The sequence below is a fragment of the Fistularia commersonii genome, chromosome 22 (genome assembly GCF_037954325.1).
Source record: "Fistularia commersonii isolate RoL2024-O1a breed Wild chromosome 22, RoL_Fcom_v1.0, whole genome shotgun sequence".
NCBI classification, from domain to species: Eukaryota; Metazoa; Chordata; class Actinopteri; order Syngnathiformes; family Fistulariidae; genus Fistularia; species Fistularia commersonii.
The window spans coordinates 680,137-703,113 of record NC_141305.1 but is presented as its reverse complement, the minus strand read 5'-3'; the positions used below and the strand labels follow the sequence as shown (position 1 = coordinate 703,113).

Sequence of the window (22,977 nt, the reverse complement as noted above, 5' to 3'; positions counted from 1 at the left end):
CTGATGGCCAAAGCCCATCGTGTTTTCGTGCACAAACCTGGACGCGCTTTTTTTTTTTTTCCTCCTATTTCCCCTTAAATGTGGTTTTGCTTTTCCCCGGGTCGCCTCGCCTGGTGCACAAACCCACCCGCTCTGAGCCTCTCAACCGTCCCAAACTTCTGCAAAAGCTATTGCAACTGTAGGACCACCTGCAAACAATGAACAATAGCACCCCCTACCCGCCCCCCCCGGCCCCCCCGCCGGCGGCACAACTGCCCTCCTCTTTGTCCCGCTCCTCAGCAGTGTGTCCGTTTGGCGTTGGGGGGTCGGGGGGCCCCAGGAAGGGCTTGGAAGCACCGGGAGTCTGAAGGCGAAGCCGGCAAAACAAGGCCATAACTCTTGGCGGCGAAGGGGGCTCAGGCTCCGCCCCCGGCGGGAGGGGAGAGGACGATATGGAGGAGGGGAAACATTTCCGCATCGTTACATCTGATGTTTTCGCTGAAGATAAAGAAGTTGGACGAGCTCTGATTGGTCCGAGGGCAGATGCCGTTTTCACCGGTTCCACGATGACGGGCGTGGAGACGAGGCCTCGGTCGGCCTCAGGAGAGGAAAGGTTTGGGTCGCACATCTTGGTTCGCGCGACTCGTCATCGTGTCGCCGGCGGGCCGCGGTTTCCAAAGATGGTAACCACGGCAACCGTACGAGGACAGGTGGCTGCGGTTTGGACGAGGGAACAGAAAGACCGCTGCTGAACTTTCAAAAACACTCAACGGTATCGGACGAAGCTTCCGCCGCGGGAGTTTCACGGAGGCCGGGCGAAGAACGCGTCCAGGTCCGTCTTCTCGGCGTCTCTACATCAGATCCTCCATCTTGTCCACCTTTTCCTTTCGTTCTGGCCGATACTTCTCGCCGCTCCCTGCGGGTTCCACAGCGTTGGTCGCTCTCCTGGTTCTTCATCTCCCCAGAAGCAGGCCGGCGCCCCGACAGACCACAGCGGCCATCTTTGGTGGCAACTTTTATTTTTTTGCAAATACACTAGAAATGTTTACAAAAGCACGGTAGAAACATCTGTGCAGTGTAAATTATCAAAACTAAAATGAAATATAACTTTTGAAATCATTTTGCACCTCATATGACAGGTGGGGGTTGGGATTGTCATCTTCAGCAGCAAAACCGATTAGTAGAATTCCGGGGGAAACTTTGCGTTAGTGATTTGCGAGCAGCCTAAGTGGGGGGACGAGGCGGCCAGGAGAAGCAGAACGGGTGGAGGAGGCTCTGGTCCTGGTTCTGGTTCTGGTTCAGACCAGCGCTCATCCCTGAAGGAGGGCTTCATTCATCTACATTTACACGCTGCTCGAGATCATCAGCCTTCCCATCCATCCTTCCAGTTTGACAATAACAGTACACCAACACACGGTGGCACGCGGCCCCTCCACAGCTGACACACACGCACGCACACACACACACACACACACACACACACACACACACACACACACATACATCCTCCAATGCACCCCTGCAGACACAGGGCTCGCCCGGTGTTGGTGTGTGAAATAGGTGTGGACCAGAGCTGAAGATCACTACATCTAAAAGAAAACAAAGTGATAAAAACACAGGTGACACTAAGAGGAATCACTTCCAGCATCTGCTTTACGCCGCTCCGTATTGCTTCATCTTACATTTAATACTGAGATGTTTTCCTGCTCCTGACGAGCATCCCGTCGCTTCTGAACGCGGCGTCAATTGCGTGCGCGCGCGCACACACACACACACACACACACACACACACACACGCAAAGCTGGCACACGGACTTCTTGAACGTGGTGGCACAAGTTATGGTCTCCGTCCTGGCGGAGGTTGGCGGTGTGTCCGTAGCGGTCACAGTGGCGGCGCCGGGGCAGATCTGTGCGGGTCATCTTTGGTTGAGCGGGGACGAGCCGGCGGCCGGAGGGACCCGGCCCGGAGGCGGCGCCGAGCGGGATCTCCCGGGCTTAAGGTCTCTCGGGTGCGAGTCCGGACCGAAGCGGCGAGGGTGGACGGCGGGCGTGTCGGCGAGCGGGAAGGCCTCCGGTGAACCTAGGCTAAGGGCGGCCTCGGGCTCGGCCCCGTTCCCCTCCGCGCCGTCGGCGCCGCGTGACCGTCGGCTCCCTCGACAACGGAGTTTAGTGCAAAACCAAGGACGGAGCCGAGGTTCTCTGGCAAAGGCTTCGCCACCGGGCTTCCTCCGACCTGAAGGCTGGGCGTCAGCTCCCCTCCGGCTCTGAAGGCTCCGAGGACGTCCCGGAGGCCAGGAGGTGATGTTTCCATTCCCCTCTGCCACCTTTCGCGCGCGAACCCTCCGAGAAACCCCGGTCCCGCCTACGATATGCTGAAATCCTCGGCTAATACGAGAGCGAGCGGCTACGCGTGCGGAGACCCGTCTTCGGCGGAAGCCGGCTCGGGGCTTTGTATCTTGTGCTCTGGTGTCGAACTCGAAAAGACCGTCCCGAACTGGACGCGAGCAGGTCAAAACCGGTGTATAAATACAAGTCCGAAGGTTAGGGCGTCCCTCCTAGCAGCAATAACAAAAATACAAAAGTATATAAAAAGAAGACACTCCGTGTGCTGACATGCAGGAGACCCGGCGACTCGGCCCTCGGGCTCCGACACCAGCCGGGACACGCCGGCGGCGGACGCGTACGTGGGCCGCCGACAGTGAAATGACAAGGACCCAAAAAAAAAAAAAAAAAGAAATAAAAACAAGAAACACAGTTTCGGGGCCCGTGGAGAAATTAAGGACATGAAACGGAAGTAAGACCAGCGGCGGTTCTCGCACTGCACGCCCGCCAAGATTCACGGGCCGCGACTCGACACGGAGGGTGGGATTGTGCTTAGTGTCAGCCAGAGGGCGGCCCGCCGGACTTCTAGCGTCTTTAGCCACGGCGTCGCAGGACGAGCGCTCGCTGGGTTTGGTCAGAGAGGTACGTTGACGTTTCCCCTGTCCATTCTGTATGTACAATGATGACCAAAGACGAGAGGACTTGCAGCTTATTAGAGAAATGAACGGACTCGTGGCCTCGGTAAGGCAGGGCGGAGCGGGGCCTCCCCGGGGGTCCCGGGGGGTTCGCGGGGTCTCGACTTTGCCAGATGAAGCCTACGGGGCCACCTTCATCCGGGCGGTGGAAGCGAGCGGCTGAGGAGCTTCTGGAGGAGGGCGGTGCACGTAGAAAACGGGGAGGGGGCCAAATAGTTGCCTGCTGTCCATCAAAACAGGACACTTAAGGAGAAGACGGTGCGTTCGGGGGCACTGGATCTTGTCAGGATAAAGGCAAATTTGCTATAAATAGTTTGGCTCAGTCTGTACGGTTTTCTTTTCTTTTTTTTTTTTTTTTTTTTTTTAAAGAAAAAAAAAAGATATGCCGAGTGTTTTGCTTTCAATTAGCGACCCTCGTTCACCCTCCGCCCGGCGGACGCCGGAGCGGCGGTGGTTGGCAGGCCCTTCCTGGCAGGTTGGCGTGGAAGAGGCTCTGCGCACGACGCCGACGGAGAGACGCGAGCGGGACCGTGAGGACGCCGGGCGGCGCGGGACAGGGTGGGCGTGGCGTTCCGTGTGCCGGGCGGGTCGGGTCCGGGAGGGCGGGAAGGCTCGGCGAAGGGGGGGGGGGGGGCGTCTTCGCCCGCAGGGTTTTCACGAGGGCTCGCGTCCCGCCCGCCCCCCGGAGACCCGAGTCCAAAACCCCCCCCCGGACCCCCCGGGGCCTCCCGGGGCCTCCCGGGGCCTCCCGCTCCCGCCGCTCCGGGGCAGAGGAGGGGGAGGGGGCGCTTCTGGATCAACACTTCTGGGCCTCCACTGGAGACATGGCAATGTAGGAGCCGTTCTTCATGGGCTGGCTCGCCGGCGTTTCCGAGGACTCGTCGGGCTTGTCGCTGACCTGGGTGTACGCCGTCTCGTCCTTTGCCGTCTGGACGGAGGGGCGGAGGAGAGAGGCGTTACTACGGACCGCCGAGCGGGAAATCATTCACGGGTAATATTCAAATGGGTGCGATGTCTTGAAATGTGCACAGTGAATACGTCTAACTTTCTTACGGAGCACTTGAGACAAAGACCACGACAGCAAACAGAAATTTAACCCAAATGATGGCGATAATTAACGCTGACGTGAGTGAGAACTCAATGCAAGGTAGTGTCCCAAAGCATAATTCAAATGATAACAATTGGAGATGATGGATAACAAAATTAAAAAAGGAGAATAGCAAACAAGGCAAAATGAAGACTTACAGTAAAAGAATGAAAAGCTTCAGTAAAATCAATACGTTTTACTTCATTCTAAAACGGAAAGGAAAAAAGGGGGTTACAGAAAATTAAAATTAGAACATGGTTAATACAACACATCACATTGCAATTAAGCATCTTCAGCAGCTCCCGGGAGCCAAGCCGCCCGCATGGAGAGGGACCTTCAGAGGGACTTTTTGGGAACATTTGTCAGCCGCCGCCGGAGAAAGGCGGTTAATGATTACCGATCCGCCGCTCAAATCTCACGACGGTTTGTTTTTTTGATCGATTTACGGGTCCGTCAACTTGTGTTACTGTGATGCGTTCGGCGGAACAACTTCTAGAAAGTCTCTCCGGCTGGTCACCAATCTGAACTGATACAGATACGACCAATACACAATACAAGCGATGGAAATGGTGCTTGTATTTTTTTTTTTAGGGAAATCCTCCAAGTAATTAGACCCTGAAATGTCTGCAGAAATAGCACCATCATTTTCCCTCCTTTCTTGATATTTGGAGGGCGAGTAAACATGGTGTTAGTTTATCTGATGTTGGCTTCAATCACATCTTGTTGCATCCAGACAGCCTCTGTCCAGATAACTTAGAAACCGGCTCTGTGTTTTCACTCGGAGGTTCGACTTTGCAAACGCGTGGCGCCGGGCGCTCGGCGGCCTTCGGGTTCACGTGCGGCGAGCGTCGCCCTGGCGCGCGGCTCTCGCATTAAACCAAATGTGGTCTGATTCCCAAAAAGTCCAAACTGCGGCCCCTCAGCGGCGAGCGACCTGCGCTCCCGTAATCTGAGGCCGAGGTTCAGATCAACAATCCCGCGCTGACTAAGATAAGGAGTGAACACGTGACGCGCCGCATCCGGAGGCAGCTCGCTGCCCTTTGGCTGGCGGGGCCTCGGGCTTCTCTGGCTCTGGACGCACAGTCTTATCCGGGAGGCCGCAAACGTGTTAGAAAATGTTCAGCCAGACAAAAGGACAACATTTGATCCAGAATTAAGGAGAACAAAAACTCATGCTGCCTTCGCTCTGCAGAATTCATGCACCGTGTTAGTCGTCATGCACATAAGCCGGACTCTGGACCCGCGGCAGCTGCAGGAAGCAAAAACGCAGACGGCCCGAAAACATACGACAACACATAACACGTTACTGACGCGGTTCGGACGAGGGACGGCGTGAGCTAACGTGTGAGCGGGCAGCACGCACGGAACGACGCCACCGCAAACCGGGGTTAATTCTCCGCGCGCGTCCCGAGACGCGGAGCCGCTTCCTACCTTCTTCTGGCGGTTTCGACAGAACAAGACGACAAGAACCATCAGCAGGATGAGGCCCAGGCCCACGATGATCAGGGGGAAGTTTGACACGATGGTGACGATCAAGAGCAGCGTCCTCATCTGAGCCGCTGACTCATCGTCCACCGTCGCCGTCTGGGGACGAGAGGGAAGTGAGCGACTGCGGGTTCACCGGCGGTTATCGGCGGCGGGTGGAGCGGAGGGGGGTTCTCACCTCGTTGACAAACATGATGGGGAAAATGGTCTCGTTGAGCGACATGGTTTGGCTGCGGGACAGACAGAGAGGCGGGAGGTGAGGGAGGACATCCGGACACAACGATGCGGGTCGGAGTTCAACCGAGTTCAACTTACGGGAAGCCGGTGACTCGTTTCAGAATGACATTGAGCTGGGCTCTCTTGCAGGCACGGATGGGAACCCCGGTGGTCTACAAACAAGAACGACGTGCCATGAACGCAGAGCTTATGTACACCTTTTGTGTCACTCTATTCTCTTTTCAGGAAACATGGAAAGCGACGGTCCGCCCGACTCGGCCGTCGCCCGTACGATCCAAACGTGGGCGCGTCTGAACCGATGAGGAAATCCGTTCACGGGCGTAAAAGGAAGACGGCGTCAGCCTGACAGAGTCAGAGGCAGATTCAGAAAAGCCTTACCGGCTGCAGGTCCAGGTACGTCTCGTGCTCCTCCTTGTTGGGGTTGAGGCCTTCGACGCCGTTGATGTACTTGGGGTCCGCTTGATAGAAGTGGGGGAAAGACACGACGATGGGGGCGCCTTGGATAAAGAGAGAAGAGACGGTCAGCCGTCGGACAAAGCACTTCAGGTGAAACCGGGGACAAAGGGTTTGGCGTGAGAAAAGAAGCTCTTCACATGTCACCAGCCTGCGACCATGACAATAAGTTCTGATGCAGAAATCCAAATGTGCCGTGGGATACTGAGACCGATGGGGGGACCCGGTTGTTGAGGGGTTCACTTTGCTTTGGTGCCGTCTAAAGACGCGACCGCTGAAATCGTTTTTCCCGACTCACGCGTGTTCAACTGGAGCGGCGACTCAGAAACACGTTTGATAGGAAGTTCCCCCCCCGTTGACTGGAATGCAGCAGCTCCGTCTTGACCGGCGAACACGTGACTCCGGGGTTGGCCCTCGGTCACGGGTTCATCGCAGACACGTCACAGGGACCGACGGGAATCGGTGTTCGACGTGCGCCTGGCGCTTCAAGGCGGCAGATACTCATGAAGCCCTTCACGACATAATGTGTTTAAAGAATGCAAACAGAGCGCAGGGTTTGCTAACGCTATCGGAGTGTGATATCACCGCACCTCCCTGAGAGTCTAGTCATTGCCTTATCGGAGCAATCACACCTCACTCAATGACCACTGTAAAACATGAATAGCACCATAGGCCGTCAGCGCGGTTAATCATTGAGCCGCATATTGAGTCAAATCAGGCGTGTTCAAACAGTGGGGAATGTCAGACAGCTGGGGCCGGATCCCGACCGCTGGCTGCGAGGGGTTTTTCTGGGGGGGCTACGGGGTCAGATGCAAAGGAAGGGGTTTCGGGGAGGAGGGCGGAGGGCGGCGCCCCTACCTTCACGGCAAACACTGACTTTGAGCACCCCTGTGCCCAGGCAGTCCCCGGCCGGCACGCAGAAACCCTTGTTGACGGGGTTGTCTTTGGGGCTCATGAGTACGTCGGCCGGAGGGGCGAAGCGGTACGCCTGGATGCCCTTCACCTCAACATCCTCCACGTAGGCCAGATGGATGGACCTGCAGGGAGGAGACCGCGGAGTCAGACACGTGCCAAGATTCTCAACGACAAACGGGCATGAATAAGGAGCGGGCGGTCAAACGTCTTCTATCCTGACAGGAAGACCAGAATCTAGACAATTTCTGAAAATGTGGACCGGTTCGAAACCAATTCTAAAATAATAGTAAACAAACGTTAGCATATATGTGCACAGAGCCTATATTCAAACACATCAAAGAACCCACGTTCACAGGAAAAGATATTTTTTTAAATCTGGATGGCTACTTTGTCGTCAACGCATGAACAGACACTTGGACATTTCTACAACAACAACAACAACCGGCTTCAGCCCTGATAACGGTGTAACTTCTCCCATACAATAAATTCTTCAACATGTCTTCGGGTCAAAGCCGAACAAACGTGTTGTGACTTTTATCACGAGTCGTATTTCTTATCTGCCATTAGAGTCCGGATCATTCTTTACGGCCGGGCGGCCTGAGCAGGAAGCTCCTGCCACACCTGCACGCTTTGATTGTACACAAAGTTTTAAAACCAAGCCAGAAGCAGGCACACCTGCACAGGTCGGCCGCGAAGATGTAAAGCAGCTCTTTGCGGCTGATCAGAGGGTGGAAGACGGCTCCGTCCGTCCCGTTGATCATGTTGCTCTGGTTGGAGGACCACCATGACATCTCCCTGTGGATCAGCAGAAAAACAGCACACTTCAGTGTTTGTTCAGCTGCCGTCAGAGATGCGGCGTATCCTTGGGTTTCACTCCGCACTGTACTTTACTCGCTCGGCCCTGTTTGCATACCTTATCATTTCTAACCGCTAAACTTTAAACGTTCATTCATTCGCTATTCCATTAAAGTCCGGAGCCTGCGGACCAGAGAGGTTCTCCCCGGATCGGTCCCCGATCTATCTCGGGGCCACATAGAGGGACCGACAACTATTCGCCCTCACATAGAGAAAAACCTGCAGCCTCAGTGTTCAGACAGGCCTTGCTGTGGGCGGGAGGGTCTAACCTCTGCGCCGCCATGTTACCGTCCTATTCCCGTACGGTTTACTTCTCGCCTCCCTTCGGCTTGTCTAAAAGCAAGAGACAGATATAGCGACAAATAATGTGCATCTAATGAGCATCTCCCAAACAGGAAGTAAGATAATTCAAACAGTTGGTGATTCCTTGCAAAATATCTGAACCTGACCAAACAGGAAGTAAGATAATTCTAACAGTTGGTGATTCCTTGCAAAATATCTGAACCGTCGTAGTTTATCAAGCGTCTCAAATCGTCCGCTCCTTCTCCTTTCGGTCTCTCGGTCGCATCCAAATCCCCGAGCAGGGTTTCCTTCAGGTCCCCGACTTGTCAACGGGACTTTTTCACATTGGAATCTACCTTCTGCTCGCAAAGTGCAATGTCACTGGGGATGTCCAAATATTAATTTTGCAATCATGCTTTTCCTGGAGCCAGGGAGCAAAGGCGCTCTCTCTCGCTCTCTCAACACACACACACACACACACACACACACACACACAAACACAAACAAAACACAAGCAGACGCTCGACTGCCGGCAGCAGTGCGAGAGCCGTCCGACAGCAACGCCACCCAAGAGGGAAGAAACAACGTCGGATATATTCGCCGAGAACAGAGCGAGTGTTTACCGAAGGCCGTTCCACGTGTCGATCTTGCCGTAATCCAGGTAGTTCTCCTCGCCAGTGTGAAACACAAACTCCCCCTCGTGGGTTCCGTTTTTCTGCGACGAGACACGAGGTTAGCACAGATCACCCGCTGTGTTCACACTCACGAGGACTTTTGCGAGGCGGGTCGTGACCCCGCGAGGACAACACTTAAGCTGGTAGGCTGCAGCCAATGAATGGTTAAAATACGATCTTTTGTTGAAATTCTTGGGACATTCTTATAAGAGCATCTATAAACTAAGAAAACAGTGTGTGATGCCAGTTTGGACTCTTCCTGGCAGTCAGCTGATAGTGTCACTGCAGCGCATGCATGGATAGATACATAAACAGGAAGTGCAAGCACACTGGTATCACATCCTCCCAGAACTTATGACACAGGCTGCTGACGCTTCTTCTTCTTCTCTGTTCTTAAAGCGATGCCGGGCAACATCGGAGCCAAAACAACTTGCACAGCATTCAAAGCCACGAGGAAGCGTAGCGAGCCTCCGCCTACCTTAAACATCAGTCCAAAGTACTCGTCCACATCAGGCTTTAGACTGTGAAGCTTGGTGAGGAGCGGATCTTTGAAGCCCCAGAGGAACTCGTGGATGGTGCGGGTAATGAAGATCTCAACGCCAAGGGACTTGATGTACACGGAGACAAACGTTTTGAGAAAAAAGTTGTAGGAGTCCATCTCGTTCATCACCGCCTGGGCGGAAAAAAAAAGAAAGAGGAAAGGGTGTGAGTGCTATTGCAATTAACTTCCATTGCATTATTGGCCCAGCGGCCTAAGGGACAGCTGCAGGGACGCGGCGCCGCGAGCCGACGTCTTACCACGAATGGGATGTTGACGGTCCGGATGAGGTCGACTTCGGGGTCCCCGGCTGACTTTTCGGGCACAAACACAAAGGTTTTGGGGTTGAGGGCGTATATTTTGGTGCCGTTCTCCAGGAAGGTGATATTTTCCCTTGGCCTGTACTCTCTGGGGACGAAAAGAGGCGAGGGATGAAACGGACGGCGCGCCGGTCAGTTCGTTCACTTCATGTGCAAACAGAGCCGATAAGAAGGTGGCAAGCGAACACATGAACGGCATCATTAAGAAACGCAGCGGTGACACGGTTACCTGTAAGTGTAGGGTCCGATCTGTTTGACCGAGGCCTTCCCGCCCGCTAAGAACTCCTCCGGGTTGGTAACGTTGAAGAAGTAATACTCCATGTAAACAGGTGGAGGTGGGTTTTTCCACGCCTCAAACACTTTGCTGTTCTCTGTCAGAGTTATTTCCTATCGTCAGAAGAAGAAAAACATTCTCTTAGATACTCTTAGAAAGATACTCCAGGTGGCACTAATGTGACCTGTTGAGAGCCGCGGACATGCGTTGGACGAGAAGTAAAGCCGAGGAGCCGCGGGGGAGGCCGCGAAACGCTTTGGGAAAGCCGAGTATCCTGGCAAAACCCGCTCTCTGTCCGTGACCTCAGCAAGCCCGGGCAAGTACATGTCTATGTGTTTGTCAGCCCAAACAATCCCCAGATGTGTCGCAATGTTAAACACTATCCAGCAACCAGGATCAAACCGCTGCATCGCCAAACCCGTTTCAGATCCTGCCACGAAAACAGCCGCGAGGGGCTTCAGGCATTTGTTGCCCTTCAGCAGAACTATAGCCTTGCCCTCCTGGAGGATGTGTACGTCCAAAGCCGGGGTCATAAGAATGGCTGACTTCCCCTTCGAGATCCCGGACTACCCCGTCGGCAGGCGCGCCCGAGACACCATACATTGTGTTCTGTGCGGCACTTTGCCCTTAAAATACAGCTTAAGGTGTGGCTGGGTTTCCTGTTGAGGTTTCCACTTGTTTGTTGCATTCTTTCCTCTCCGTTGCTTCACATGAGCCCATTTTAGGCACGACGACTCCACATGAAATGGCTTCTCTGACAGACTTGACAAAATGTTACTATTTAAATTAGTTTCTGATTTTCCGTGACCCACTTTATATTCTTGTACCCTTTGTTTGTTTGAGAACTTGTGGTAAAAAAAGGACATTTAGACGTAAGCTTCTGCAGCCCGTCGGCTGCAGAACATACTGTACGTGTCCGCTTTGGCGACTTTGACATCTCAAATGCATAAAAAAAGTCTCTCTAGAATGAAAGAGAAGGATCTTGAAGTGTTAAGTGTTGTGAATCTCTGGCGACCTAATCGTCCTGCAAATTACTTAAAAGCTGAATTGAAATCTGTCGACGCCAAGCGAAAGCACAGGCTGTTCTCGCGGGCCACGGTGGAGACTGGAGACAGCTACGTCAAACAAACCAAAAACCAGCCAACACGCTGTTTTTTTTTTTTTTTTTTTTTTTTGGAAAACAGCCTGCTATCCTTGACCCTTGCAAGGCACCATGCAAAAACACCTAGTGCCCGACAGCAGACAACATAAATCTTTGCTGGCCAGCCTTGAAAGTGGTCTTCAAAGAGCCTTCATCAACATTGAAAAAGTGCAATTTATCTCAGTGAGAGCCTTCACATATCACCAAGAGAAGCAGAGCTGAGGTCGACGGAGGGGAAGTTTGTGGATTTAATGACTATGCAGTCCTTGTCATTTAGTTGTGCGCCAAACGGCTGACTCTAACTAAACCACGTAAACTGGTCCTTAACCAAACAGCACGTCGTGTGCTTCGGGCGCGTCGGGATCCGCCTTGGATCAGCACGTTGAGAAAGTCCAACCGGGTTAAACAATTAGTGAGATACTTCATTGTCGAGTTAAGCTTTGTGCTGAGAACAACAAACCCGCTGAGTGTTTTATTTATTCCTTGCTTTCTTTAAACAAACATTTTTTTGTGCCATCCCCCAGTACAGACGGAGCCTGCGGGCGGGTGGCGTCGGCGTGGAGGTGTGTTCTCGCAAAGGCAGCGACGACGACAGGCGACTCCCGGGCTGTTTTCAGGCTGAAATCGTGCCCTGGAGGGCCAGGAAGGCAAGACATTCCTCACATGGCTCTTTACGGCGCTTCCCTCCGCACCTAGTTTGCGGGGCAGCGGGACGTGACCTGGAGGTACTGTTGATTTGTCCAAAACAACTGGGCGGCTCAATTAACCGAAAGCAGCACGCAAACATCAGATTAGGTGGATTTTTGGAGTCAGTTCAGCGTGTCCATGCCTGCCTGCTTCAATGGCACCACTCCGGGAAGGGGGATTAACTATGCTGTCATTTTCTGAAACCCACAGCCACATCAGAATTAGGCCTCCCCGCTGATGACCTTTGACTAACTCTTTTAATTTGGCGAGCGAGAGAGAGGGGAAAACGAGACCCAGACCAAAATGTGGCCTCGGCAGCAGGAGGTTTGTGCCTCGACAACTCGGACAAATTGAGGCGCCAACTTCTGGCTGAGATTTTCCTCCTTTTTTTTGAAGAGGGGCGGCTGACACCGGAGGAGGGGGGGGCGGAAAGACTTTAAAATACAGATCATCAGTTGCGACGAGCATTCGGCAACGTGAATCATGTCAAGAGAGAGGAATGCAAAGAATTCCTAAAGGTCGGAGCAGCAGTGTGTGTCTGCAGGGTGGGATAGTGTGTCACTTGCCAACACCCCCACCGCACTACTGCATCAGTACTGTACAACATGAGCCACAGAACCACACACACTCGGTGATTCTCTACGCTTTGCACCACACGGCCTCCAAATGTACTGCGCACAAGCATCAGCAAACAGCCACACGTCGTCAGCAGTAACGACCGGTGTCTTCTGGAGGTGAGGTTGGGGAAGTTGCCGCCGTCCCACCCAGGGAAGGCTGGAGATGCACGTCTGGGAGAGTGCACGTTCAGCCGGTGCAGAACCGCTGACTCGTTGCATAACTTCCAAAACCCGGTCACCTATTTGGTCTGAGCTGCAAGAGTCGAAAACTGACATTGTTTTTAACACACACACACACACACACACACACACACACACACACACACACACACACACACACACACACACAGCTGGCGGGATGCAGCTGCACACACAGGTCCAGTTTTCTTGTGGTTGTAAAATTCCATCCCCGGCCACGGAGGGACTCCCTCACCCGCATGTCCGAGCACCTCCACCCCGCTACCCGCGGACCTGCAACCCCCACATCAGCCTCCCTGAGCCCGGTAAACGGGAGGACGTTCCGGGGCTGGATGCGGCACACGCTGCCGGGCGGACGAACCGAGAGAATCAGCGCGAATCCCGTTTTCCCGTCCGAGGGAAATAACGGGACTCCGCGCCGGGAGATGAAGGTCCGCCTGGCCTTGGACGAACCCACGCCGGTGAACCACCTCGCCGCGGACGGGTCCGAACAAAGCCGGCGAGCCGCAGACGCCCGTCCCGGCAGCGGGGGCTTCCGGAGCAGAAAGCCCCGGGGATAACGTCCACCTCCCGGCGAGGAAAGCCCCGGAACACCGTCCGCCGGGGACTCGGACTCGGACCGATCCTGTGACCCCTACGTGTCCGATGCGGGCGAAACTCGCTTCGATGAAACAATAAAAAAGAAAATGAAAGAAAGACTATACTCACTTTTTTAAGGCGGCTGTGGATCATGGTCTGGAAGACTTGCGCCACGACCAGGGCGATCCCCACGATCAGGAGGTGGGCGCACACGATGCCGGTGGCGTAGATGGCACAGGATCTCCGGGTCATGATGCCGGCTGGAAGGCTCTCCTCTCGGCCGCCGGGAAACTTCTCGCGTCCCGGGCGTTCGGTGAGGGAGGAAGGTCGAAAACGCGGTCCTCGGGGGGAGGGGGATTTAAACTTGTCTCTCCGCGGCGCTGGACCGAGCAGCTCCGAGGCAGCGGCGGAATGAAACGGCGGCTTTAATCGCGTCGGGGAGAAGAGAGATGTCCGCCTCTTCCTCCTCCTCCTCCTCTTCCTCCACACATTAATGAAGTCGCTCAGGCGACAAGCGCGGCTCCGGGAGGCGGCGGGGCGGCGGGGCGGAGGGGTGTGACCGTTACACGGCTGATGTCACGGCGGGGGGAGAAAGGGGAGGGGGACGGAGCGCACAAAGCGGCGGACTTTTTTGTATTTTTGTTACTCCCAGACACATTTAATTATCAACTCATACGAGTTTTAATCGAATAAAACACTTTTTGATAAGTTTTCCTCTACCGCTGGGGGGAGGAGGAGGGAGGGGGTCCGCGGAGCTAGCATGTTGCCAGGTAGTGTATGCTACTGTGTTAGCTCACGCCGCTTGCGGGTGCAGCTTTCTCCCCGGGGCTTTCGGCGCTCACACGGACACGTTTATGGGATATTTTCGCCTTTTCAGTGGAAACTGTGACGCCTCACCACCGGCTTCCCCGGCGCGGAGGAGAGAAAAGTGCCGATGCGGCGGACCGCTCACTACTGGAAGGCTTCGCCCGCCTCTTCCCATCGTGTCTCCTTAAATAAGCGCCTCGGCGACGTGAATAATGTGTCAGTCAAGCGCCCAACGGTCTTTGACGTAGCCCCGCTGCGCGACCACGGCGGCCTCCCATTGGCTGCCGCCCTCACGGACCACCGTCTCGACACCGGCCCCGGCGCGCTCTGATTGGTCAGACGCTGGTGAGCACGATGTTGAATTTGATCGACTGATTTCGGGGCGGGGCTTCAATAAAGGGGGAACCGAGAGGCGAAGGAGCGGAGGCGGCGCGTCCCGCACCCGCACCGCACCGCACCGCACCAGGCTGCGGGAGCACTAAATGTCATTTTCTGTATTTTAATGTTTTGTTATAAACACTATTCAACACACCAATGTGGATTTTCAGAGATCTCCAGTGGAAATCAAACAGCGCTGTCCATTAAAGAACCTGTGGAGAAACTTCTCCGAGCCAAAACATCTGCGGCCGCGGCTTCCACGCAAAGGTTTAACCTCTTGAAATGCGTCCGCAGGCCCATTTCAGATGAACGGCCACTCCTTATACAAATATTTATGGGTAATCGTAAGGGAGACCATCCGACATCTTAGCTGAAACTCCCGACGCAGAAGTTCACAGCGAAGGCAGATCCAGGCCTACAAGGAGTTGCGCCGGACCTCCGCTACGCCGACGTCAAAATAAGATCGTTTCAGGTAAAAAAACCCTTCGAGGTATATTTGGAGGTGTATTTCCAGACCTTCTGGTTTGGTGCCACTGGTGTGAGAAGGAAACCGGACACCGCCAACGTCGGCCCTCCCTCCTTATTTACAGACAACACCAGCTGCCTACCTCCAGATACCGGCTCACATTCCTGGTTATCTGGAGCGGCCGTGGAGGCCGCGGAGGCCGTGGAGGCCGTGGAACTCGCGTTCCTGCAAGCATTCTGCACAACGTGAAGCCGGTGGATGCGAGGCAACTTCCCCCGCCGCCCCGTTATGTCATCCCCGATGTCGTCGGGTTTGGAAGCGCCGATTTAAACGTCTCCGAGCCCTGCAGAGGTGAGCGCGGTCGCGCGGCCCCTCCGCCCCACCTTGCGTAATCCATTCTTAAATAAAAGTAGCACAAAAGGCGTCCGTCTTCCAGGGGAAGTGATATACATCCCAGCGTTTGATGCGGCGCGCTGGAAGGAACCGGCTGGGCTGGACTCTTAACATTAAGGTAATTGAGGGGTTGCCTCATTGTGCCGAGGCGTATGGTCGTCCCAGAGGACGGGGGGGCGACGGGAGGGGGCGGCATCTGTTCAAACAAGAGAAGTAAGACATGCTAAAGAAAATCATCGGGGGGGAAGGACAACAGTCAAGCGACGCGGCAACTTTGTTTAAGCCGAAAGAAAGGGTGGAAGGGTGAAATGGGGTAAAACGGTTCAACCTTTGTGATGGGATCTTTTTATGTTCGGTCGGCGGAGCGGCACAGATTTTTTTTCTTTTCTTTTTTTTATTGTTGGACGCCGAAGACACGGCGCTTTGAAGGAAGGGAGGGCTATTTGGCGGCCGCGGATCAACATTGGGTTATGGAAGTATCTCCATGCACGGCACCATGAAAGAGGCTCACGCGGCGAAGAAGGAAGCCATTCATGCGCGGTACAACAGGGCGGCTGTATCCACGGGGTAAATACTGTAATTTCAGACAACTTCTTTGAATCTGAAGGTTTTTCACCACAACTCATTCATTGTGTTCGGACACAATACCCCCTCCTCCCCCTTACGGCCGAAAAAAAGAAGCATCGGTAGATCTGTTTTTTTCTTTGCTTTAGATGATGGCTGAAGTGCACGCTCAGGAGACCCAAGACGTCCATCCGGCCTGCAGGACCAGGACGCCGTCGGCCCCTCGACCCACGCTCCACCCCTGGTTTCCCAGCAGATACCTGAGGTCTGCTAAACCGACACCTTCTGCGACCTCTGGCCGGTCACGCTCTGGTCGTGAGTCACGTGACGCTTACCGTTTTTCCCGATCAAACGCCAACTCGCAGCGTTTCCGCCGCCGCATCCATCAACCTCGCCGTCCAAACAACTCCCGAGGCCACGTCCTCGTGTCAACAAGGACGCGCTGATGGATGAAGAGGCCGGGAGGTTGGGCTGTATTTATATTCAAACACCAAGAGTTATTTCAAACCCTTTCAGAAGGATCTTATCTCTCATCTATCTCAGGCGCCCCCGTCTTCCTGGCGCTGCCACGACAGACGGGACACGGCGTCTGATCCGGGTCAACCGCCGGGCCTCCTTCCAGGTGGGACGTCCTGGAAAACTTTGAAACGGAGGCTCCGGGCCACTCCTGGGGAACCTCATCCCGACCGCCCTGATCTGCTCGCCGTCAGGAATAATTCGGTCCCGCGTCCGACCAGTCCGACATCGGCGAGCGGTGACGTCACGGTGGCGGGACGGGAAGGACGGGCGCCGAAATGAGGCCGAGCGGAAAAAACAGAAGGGGGAGGTGACGGCGCCGAGGCGAGGAGAAAATTTTTTGTGGCGCATCATAAAAGGACAGAGGAAGAAAGTGACGGCAAAAGACGAAGCGAAGGGAGGACATCCGGGCGGCGAGGGAACAGGGCTTTTCATGCAGGTTCCCTTATCTTTTTCCAGAACTGCTCCCAAACATCTGTCCTGGAGCGCAACCACAACAGGATTCTGCTGCGTGACATTTATTTCCAGGGAGGAGAGCGTGAAACCGACCGATGGGATCAAAAAGTAAATATAGAGAAATAGGAAGATCAGGAGCGCCCGAATCTTCGTCACACCGCAAACATCACACACAAAAAGGACGAGGCTTCGCAAAAAACACAGACGATGCGTTCGGCGTCCGTCCAGCCGTTTTCTCCCACAGCGGTGGGTTTCCTGCGCGTCCCAGAGGAAGAGCGCTTTTGGCGTGGAAGTGCGCAGACGCCCACCGTCGACGCCGGGGCAAATGAAGGCTCTGTAAGCGCAGCGTTGACCCCGGCGGGCCCCGCTGCCGCCGCCGCCGCCTGGTACCGCCAGCTAAGTCAGGCTGAGACGGGCTTTGTGAGGCGCCGCGCTGATATACGAGGAGGGCCGGGCCTTTTCAGCGGAGGTGATGGATGCGACCCGAGCCATTCAGATGGTCGGCGTCTCCTCGGACGGAAACGCGGCCAAGAAAGAATCTGCGGCGTCGCGGCCGCTCGGACGATGGAATGTAGCGGAGTACATTTCCCACAGCTAAGCGTTTAAGCACAATAGGCCGCACATACGACCGCACATTCATGCATTTTACAGGGATTCCTTTCGGAGTATTTGTATTTGGGGAGGACATTTAAAATACACGTGAACGCGTGTCGAAGCGGCACTACCGCCGCGCAGGAACGCGCCGCCCGTTCCTTTTCCCGTGACGAGCGTACATGACGGTACGTCTGCGACGGCGGATTACAGCGCGGAGTTTGAGCGCCGAGCGGTCTGTGCCTCCGCGGCGCCGGCCATTTTTCTTTACATTTCAAGCTGGAATAACATCCCGGCCGGGCCGACGCCGAACCCTCCGCCGGTGCTTTCTCATGGTCGCACCTTTTGGTTTATTTACTCAAAAAGCAGTTAAGTGACGGGCTGACCTCAGGCCGCCTTTGTCCGCGTAGGTGTGGTTAATTTCCCGCTATTCAGCCGGTGTGTTTTGAAACAGGAGACAGCGGCTCATTGTTCCCCGAGGCAGCAGAACCCACGGTTAACTCAAGGACCCTCCGACGACTTCACAGGGGCACGACGGCAACCTTAATCTCCGTCCCTGCGGATTCCAGAAGCGTATCCTAATTAAACCTGCCGCGTCCCCGCAGACGCCGGAGTCGTGGGACAACGTGCGTCGTCGGACGTCGCCTGCCGACCAATGGACGCTCAGTAAACGCTAACCTGGAGCTCCACGGCGACGGCCGTGCACAAAAGCTCTGAGGTGGCGTTATCTCCGACGTAAAGAGACGAGCAGAGCCCCGACAGTCTGCGATGGACCGGATGAAGAGGCGGCGAGTTCCTCACCGGGATGATGGACTTCGATCTGGAGAAGAAGGTAAATCTTTGCTTTGGGGATCCAGCTGAGGGGGTCCGGACGGGAAGCAGAACCGCCATCAGAAAGACTGGAGGTCCAGTTCAGGAGAGGCGGGCGGAGGGGAAATAAAGTTAATCCTGCACTCTCCAGCTGGAGGAGCTCATCGCTGCAACGCCGGCGAAACATCGGCCTGTAAATCACATCCAAGTTATTTTGTCCTCTCGCCCGCCTTGCCTCGGTGTCTCCTAGAAACCGAAGCCTGGTGCGAGGGGGTTCTGAGCAGGACCTCCAGCCGTGATGTTCCACAGATGGAGTTGATGCCGCCTGGATTACATTCATGTAAGCAAACCATGATGTATTTGCTGAAGCCAGCTATTTGTATCCACCTCCTCCAGGTGTCTCCTGCATACTGTACATCGGGGAACCGAGGCCCGCCGACATGCACCGGAGGCCTTCAGAGTGCACGGTGAAGGCCTCCATAGGAACCACAGGAACCAGAGGCTGCGTGATTCTAATCATGCAACAGAAAGAGTGTTTGTGTGTCCGTTTTGGGAACTATGTCCTTTTGCTCATGACAAATCACCCCTGCAACACACACACACACACACACACACACACACACAAAGAGTTCTCCAGAAGTTGTTATTGTGCATTGAATCATTAACCGGCTGAAGAACGGCTTCTCCAGCAGTGGCAGGCGGGTGATTATTCCCAAGGTGGTCAGGTTACATTGAATTCCAGCGGAAAGCAGGGAGTGTGACGCTCAGAGGACGCAGCCGGTCACGGAAACAGAGATGGTTTTTTCGCTTCGCGCGCGGCCGATTCCACTCGGCGGGCCGAAGACGAGGCCTCGACCCCGTGAACCCGAAGGAGGCTCCGGAGAAAGGCGGCCGTTCCGAATTGCATCCTGGCAAAACAGCCCTTTGGGGAAGTTAGCACATCCTTTCCGGAGTGTTGTTCTGGTCCGAAAAGGCTCCGGCGGGCGGCTAAGAGAGGCGGAAAGCCAGCGTGCTGCCAAAGCCTCTGATTTGACCCCAAAGAAAAACACTTCCCCTGTGTTGCACCAATTTCCCCCGATTGTCTTCTCCTCGTGGTGAGTGTGGACGAAAGTCTCTGGAAGGAAATTGAAGCCATCCAGATTCTTTTTTATTGTCCGAGGCTTAAACAATGTAAATATTTAAAGGGTCTGGCCTTCATTTTTTTGCCTTTCAGGATAACAACACAACGCTATTTACACTTTCTCTATATACGAGCCATGAAACCCATTAGAGGTGCACGCCATCCATGAGAGGCTTCAGGAAGCCAGAAGAAAACGTCCGTCACGCAGGTGTTTGGAGCGCAAACCAGCTGAAACCTGGTCTGATCCTCGGGGCCTCCGAGCCCCTCGTCCGTTTGGACGTGACGGTTCCGGGTTCCCGGTCCGGCTCAAAATAAGACCCGCGATTCGGACACGGAGTTCTGACTCATTGCTGTTTTTCACTATGACAAGGCTGGTGTTGCGTGAAGGCACATCGAGCTCTGAAGAAACACCGCGTGAGGACGGCGTGTGATGGCGTGTGACGGCGTGTGACGGCGTGTGACGGCGCCGCCGGCCTTTTATATTACACATTAAAATAAAAGCAATCAGTGTTTACATAGATTAGGGATTAATTATACAAACGGAACGCCGTGTTTGGTCTCTTTTAGCTTCTTGGCCTGCCGGTAGATGTTTAGCTGCCGTGCGCTTGGTTTGAGACGCACAGCGACGGGCCGGACCGAACGGGTCCCGACGGGTCTGAACCCACAACCTCCTCCCACGGGCTTCTGCTCCTTCCCGGTCGCTTCCGGCTGGTTTTCGGACCCGAGTCCCCAGAGAAGGTTTGCCGAGGCTGAAAGGGCGAGGGAGCGTCTGGAACGGTGGAGGACGGGCGTCTCAGAATGAGCCGCAGAAATGCTTTCCGGGAACAAAGAGCCCGTTCTTTCCTCGACGTGTCCGCCGGCCTGTTTTCACCCGAAGCCGATCTGCTTACTCATTTGTTCTCGAACCGTGTCGGGTTCAGACCTGCGGAGTCGCATCCACAGCGGCTCATCGGCCCGCCCGCCGGCGCCGGGGTGATGATCCACAGATCGACGCGGACCGTAATCATTGACATTACCATCACTTTAACCGCGTCGGGTTCCAGTGGTTGATAACGATGACAATAATAATAACAAATACATTCATGGAGCTCTCTCCAACTGAGAGCTGCACAGAGGGGCGGGAGAAGAACAGGCAAACAAATAAAACTAATAGAAAGAATATGCAGATAAACTGAGGGAGGTGATGAGGCCAGATGGCTTCAATCAGCCTCGTGTTTGTGGAGGAACCCGAAGGAACCCTGAGGAAGCCTGAGGAACCCTGAGGAACCCTGAGGAACCCTGAGGAAGCCTGAGGAAGCCTGAGAAAGCCTGAGGAACCCTGAGGAAGCCTGAGGAACCCTGCACAGACACGGGGAGAACATGCAGACATGCAAATTCAACAGCAGCGGCAAACAAGAGGGTCTTCCAGAATCCACAGGGCCGCCGCTGTCAGGAGCGACCAAGAAGAAGAGCAGCCTTGCGAAGGCGCAGAAAACAAATACTTTGAGCGTCGAGCTGGTCCGGGCACGTAGAGCTTCACGGAGCCAGAGATAAGATGGCAATCTTGCAATGGCGTCGACTGTTTTTTTTTAATGGGTGAGGGGGCTCACCCATTAAAAGAAGCGGCGGAGGAACCGAGGAACCGTCCGCGAGCAGGACGGCTCTCCGACAGTTTGAATCTCAGCTGGTTTGTTTTTCACTTTGCGAGCGTCGGCCCGCGCCCGCAGCCTCGGACCACACGGGAAACGCAGCCGCCCACCTCCTCAGAGCCGCCGTTTTACTTTTTTTCTCCCTGCAAAGGGGTTGAGCCTCCATCAGGCCATCTTCACGCAACCACTGAGAGGCCGCGTGGAGACAATGCACAACTCCACGGGCATCGTGTTCCGGGATTTCTAAGTCGGGACGCCGAGAGCGAGAGAGAAGAGAGAGAGAAGAGAGAGAGCTGCCTCGCCAGAGCAGAAAAAGGTGCAGTGTGTGAAAGTAAACAAAGTTTCAGGCATTTCCTGCGCAATCAGGATGCAGCACGAGATAAATGAAGAGCAGGACAAAAAGTAAAACCAAGTGGAAACAGATCTCCAGTTCCCGAGGAAGTGGAAGAACACCGGAGTTTTTTATAGGCCCTCGTTTGCGCGTCCCCAGAGGAAACAGCCTGAGAACGGCGAGCCGCTCGGACAATCGCGACCGAGCCCCGAGCGTGGAAATCGGACGCCCGAACCTTGACCTTCACTCTGTGATTTATTTGTTTTTAAAGATACATCTCACGCGGTTACAACTCGGCAGCCGTCCAGTATTCGACCCCCCCTCCTTCGGTCTCCAAATAGAGCGAGGTATCGATTAATCCGTCGATGGCCGCCGCGGGTCGAGTCGTTCCCGTCGCCATCAATGTTTACGACGCACCTGGAACTCAGTAACTCGGGACGGACTGTATGAAAGCGGCTCCGCCGGCGGCCGTCACGCAGCGAGGCGTGTCGTCGGGGGAAGGGAAACACTGGAGTCACATGAGAGCGCCGACCATCCGGGGCCGGAGAGATCTTCGCAGAGACGCTGCCGGGGTGACGTAGCGCTCCGGCGGAGCCGCCAGATCGTGACGTGGCCTCGGAGCGGTCCCGTGACAGCACGAGGCCGGCCGAGGCCGCCGACCGCAGCACGGACAGATCAATGATCCCATTCAATCCGCCGACGCCGTCGCTGCCGGGATCTAGTTCTGACTCTTCTCCCAAAATAAAAGGCTTCCCTTCCGTGGGACCGAGGGGAAACGCCGGCCACCTCCGCGTGTCGGCTTCCTCGGCGGCGGCCGGCCGATGCTTCGGTTTGCTAAGTTGGTTCCGGCGCGACCCGTCGGGGTCACCGGCGTCGGAGGACCAAAGGGAGCCCCGGGTGCCTCCGGCGCCCCAACATCATGGAGGTTCACGGGTCGACGTGAAAGGAATCCAAAGGCTGGATTGTTTCTGATGAAATCCTCCATGAGGATTTCACGGCAAACGTGTGACGGTCAGAATCACAAACATCTGGAAAGCCGATGTGAAATGTTCTGCCAGCAGCTAAGAGAAAAAACACACACACACACACACACGGGTCCATGGCGGACCCCCACCTCCCCAGGACGGAGCCACCACACAAACACACAGGGTGGAGGACGTTGACGCGGTGCTTTTGCAGAATCGAAGCCCAAAAACCACCAGCTTTCCATTGTTAGATTGAACAAAGCCGACAGCTAGATGTGATTGGGCCGCTCTGGCGGTGTGGCGCCCCCTAGTGGCCAAATGCCAGAACACAGCTAGTGATTCCTCTCCTGTTGGAATGAACCGACACTTTAGTTCACAGGAATAGCAAATAAAAAAGTATACATGCACACAAAAACACACACACACACACACACACACACACACACACTCTGCAAATACGTGTGAGTGCACTTTATCTGTCAGCTGAGTAACACGACAGCTGTAACCACATAGTTGCGCAACCTATAAACGGACACGACCTCTGACCGTGTAGCTCCAAGACCAGGACCAGGACCAAGACCAGGGCTTGTTGCTGGTCTTAAAGAACGGTGTGT

General features: G+C 54.9%; 1 protein-coding gene across 2 annotated transcripts; it reads right to left on the bottom strand.

Moving 5' to 3' along the window:
* Positions 1 to 981: 981 nt before the first annotated feature.
* Positions 982 to 14,318, bottom strand: scarb2a (scavenger receptor class B, member 2a). Of its 2 annotated transcripts, XM_086169648.1 has the most exons (13): positions 13,468 to 14,292; positions 10,072 to 10,229; positions 9,783 to 9,930; positions 9,463 to 9,657; positions 8,934 to 9,025; positions 7,849 to 7,968; positions 7,117 to 7,295; positions 6,184 to 6,302; positions 5,884 to 5,957; positions 5,747 to 5,798; positions 5,515 to 5,667; positions 4,242 to 4,289; positions 982 to 3,924 (listed from the first exon to the last, which is right to left on the bottom strand). In XM_086169648.1, exons 1-13 carry the CDS (start codon positions 13,588 to 13,590, stop codon positions 3,793 to 3,795), a joined length of 1,593 nt encoding a protein of 530 aa, XP_086025774.1. In that variant the 5' UTR covers positions 13,591 to 14,292; the 3' UTR covers positions 982 to 3,792. The 2 variants fall into 2 exon arrangements, with proteins under 2 accessions (XP_086025774.1, XP_086025775.1); XM_086169649.1 differs by lacking the exon at positions 4,242 to 4,289 and having other exon boundaries at positions 13,468 to 14,318.
* Positions 14,319 to 22,977: the final 8,659 nt, after the last annotated feature.

Coding starts and splice junctions, on each gene's coding strand:
- scarb2a (XM_086169648.1), bottom strand. CDS start 13,590: ATGACCCGGAGATCCTGTGCCATCTACGCCACCGGCATCGTGTGCGCC. Junction 9,026..9,462: donor ACTTTGGACTGATGTTTAAG/GTAGGCGGAGGC, acceptor GTCTCGTCGCAG/AAAAACGGAACCCACGAGGG. Junction 5,958..6,183: donor CGTACCTGGACCTGCAGCCG/GTAAGGCTTTTC, acceptor TCTTGTTTGTAG/ACCACCGGGGTTCCCATCCG.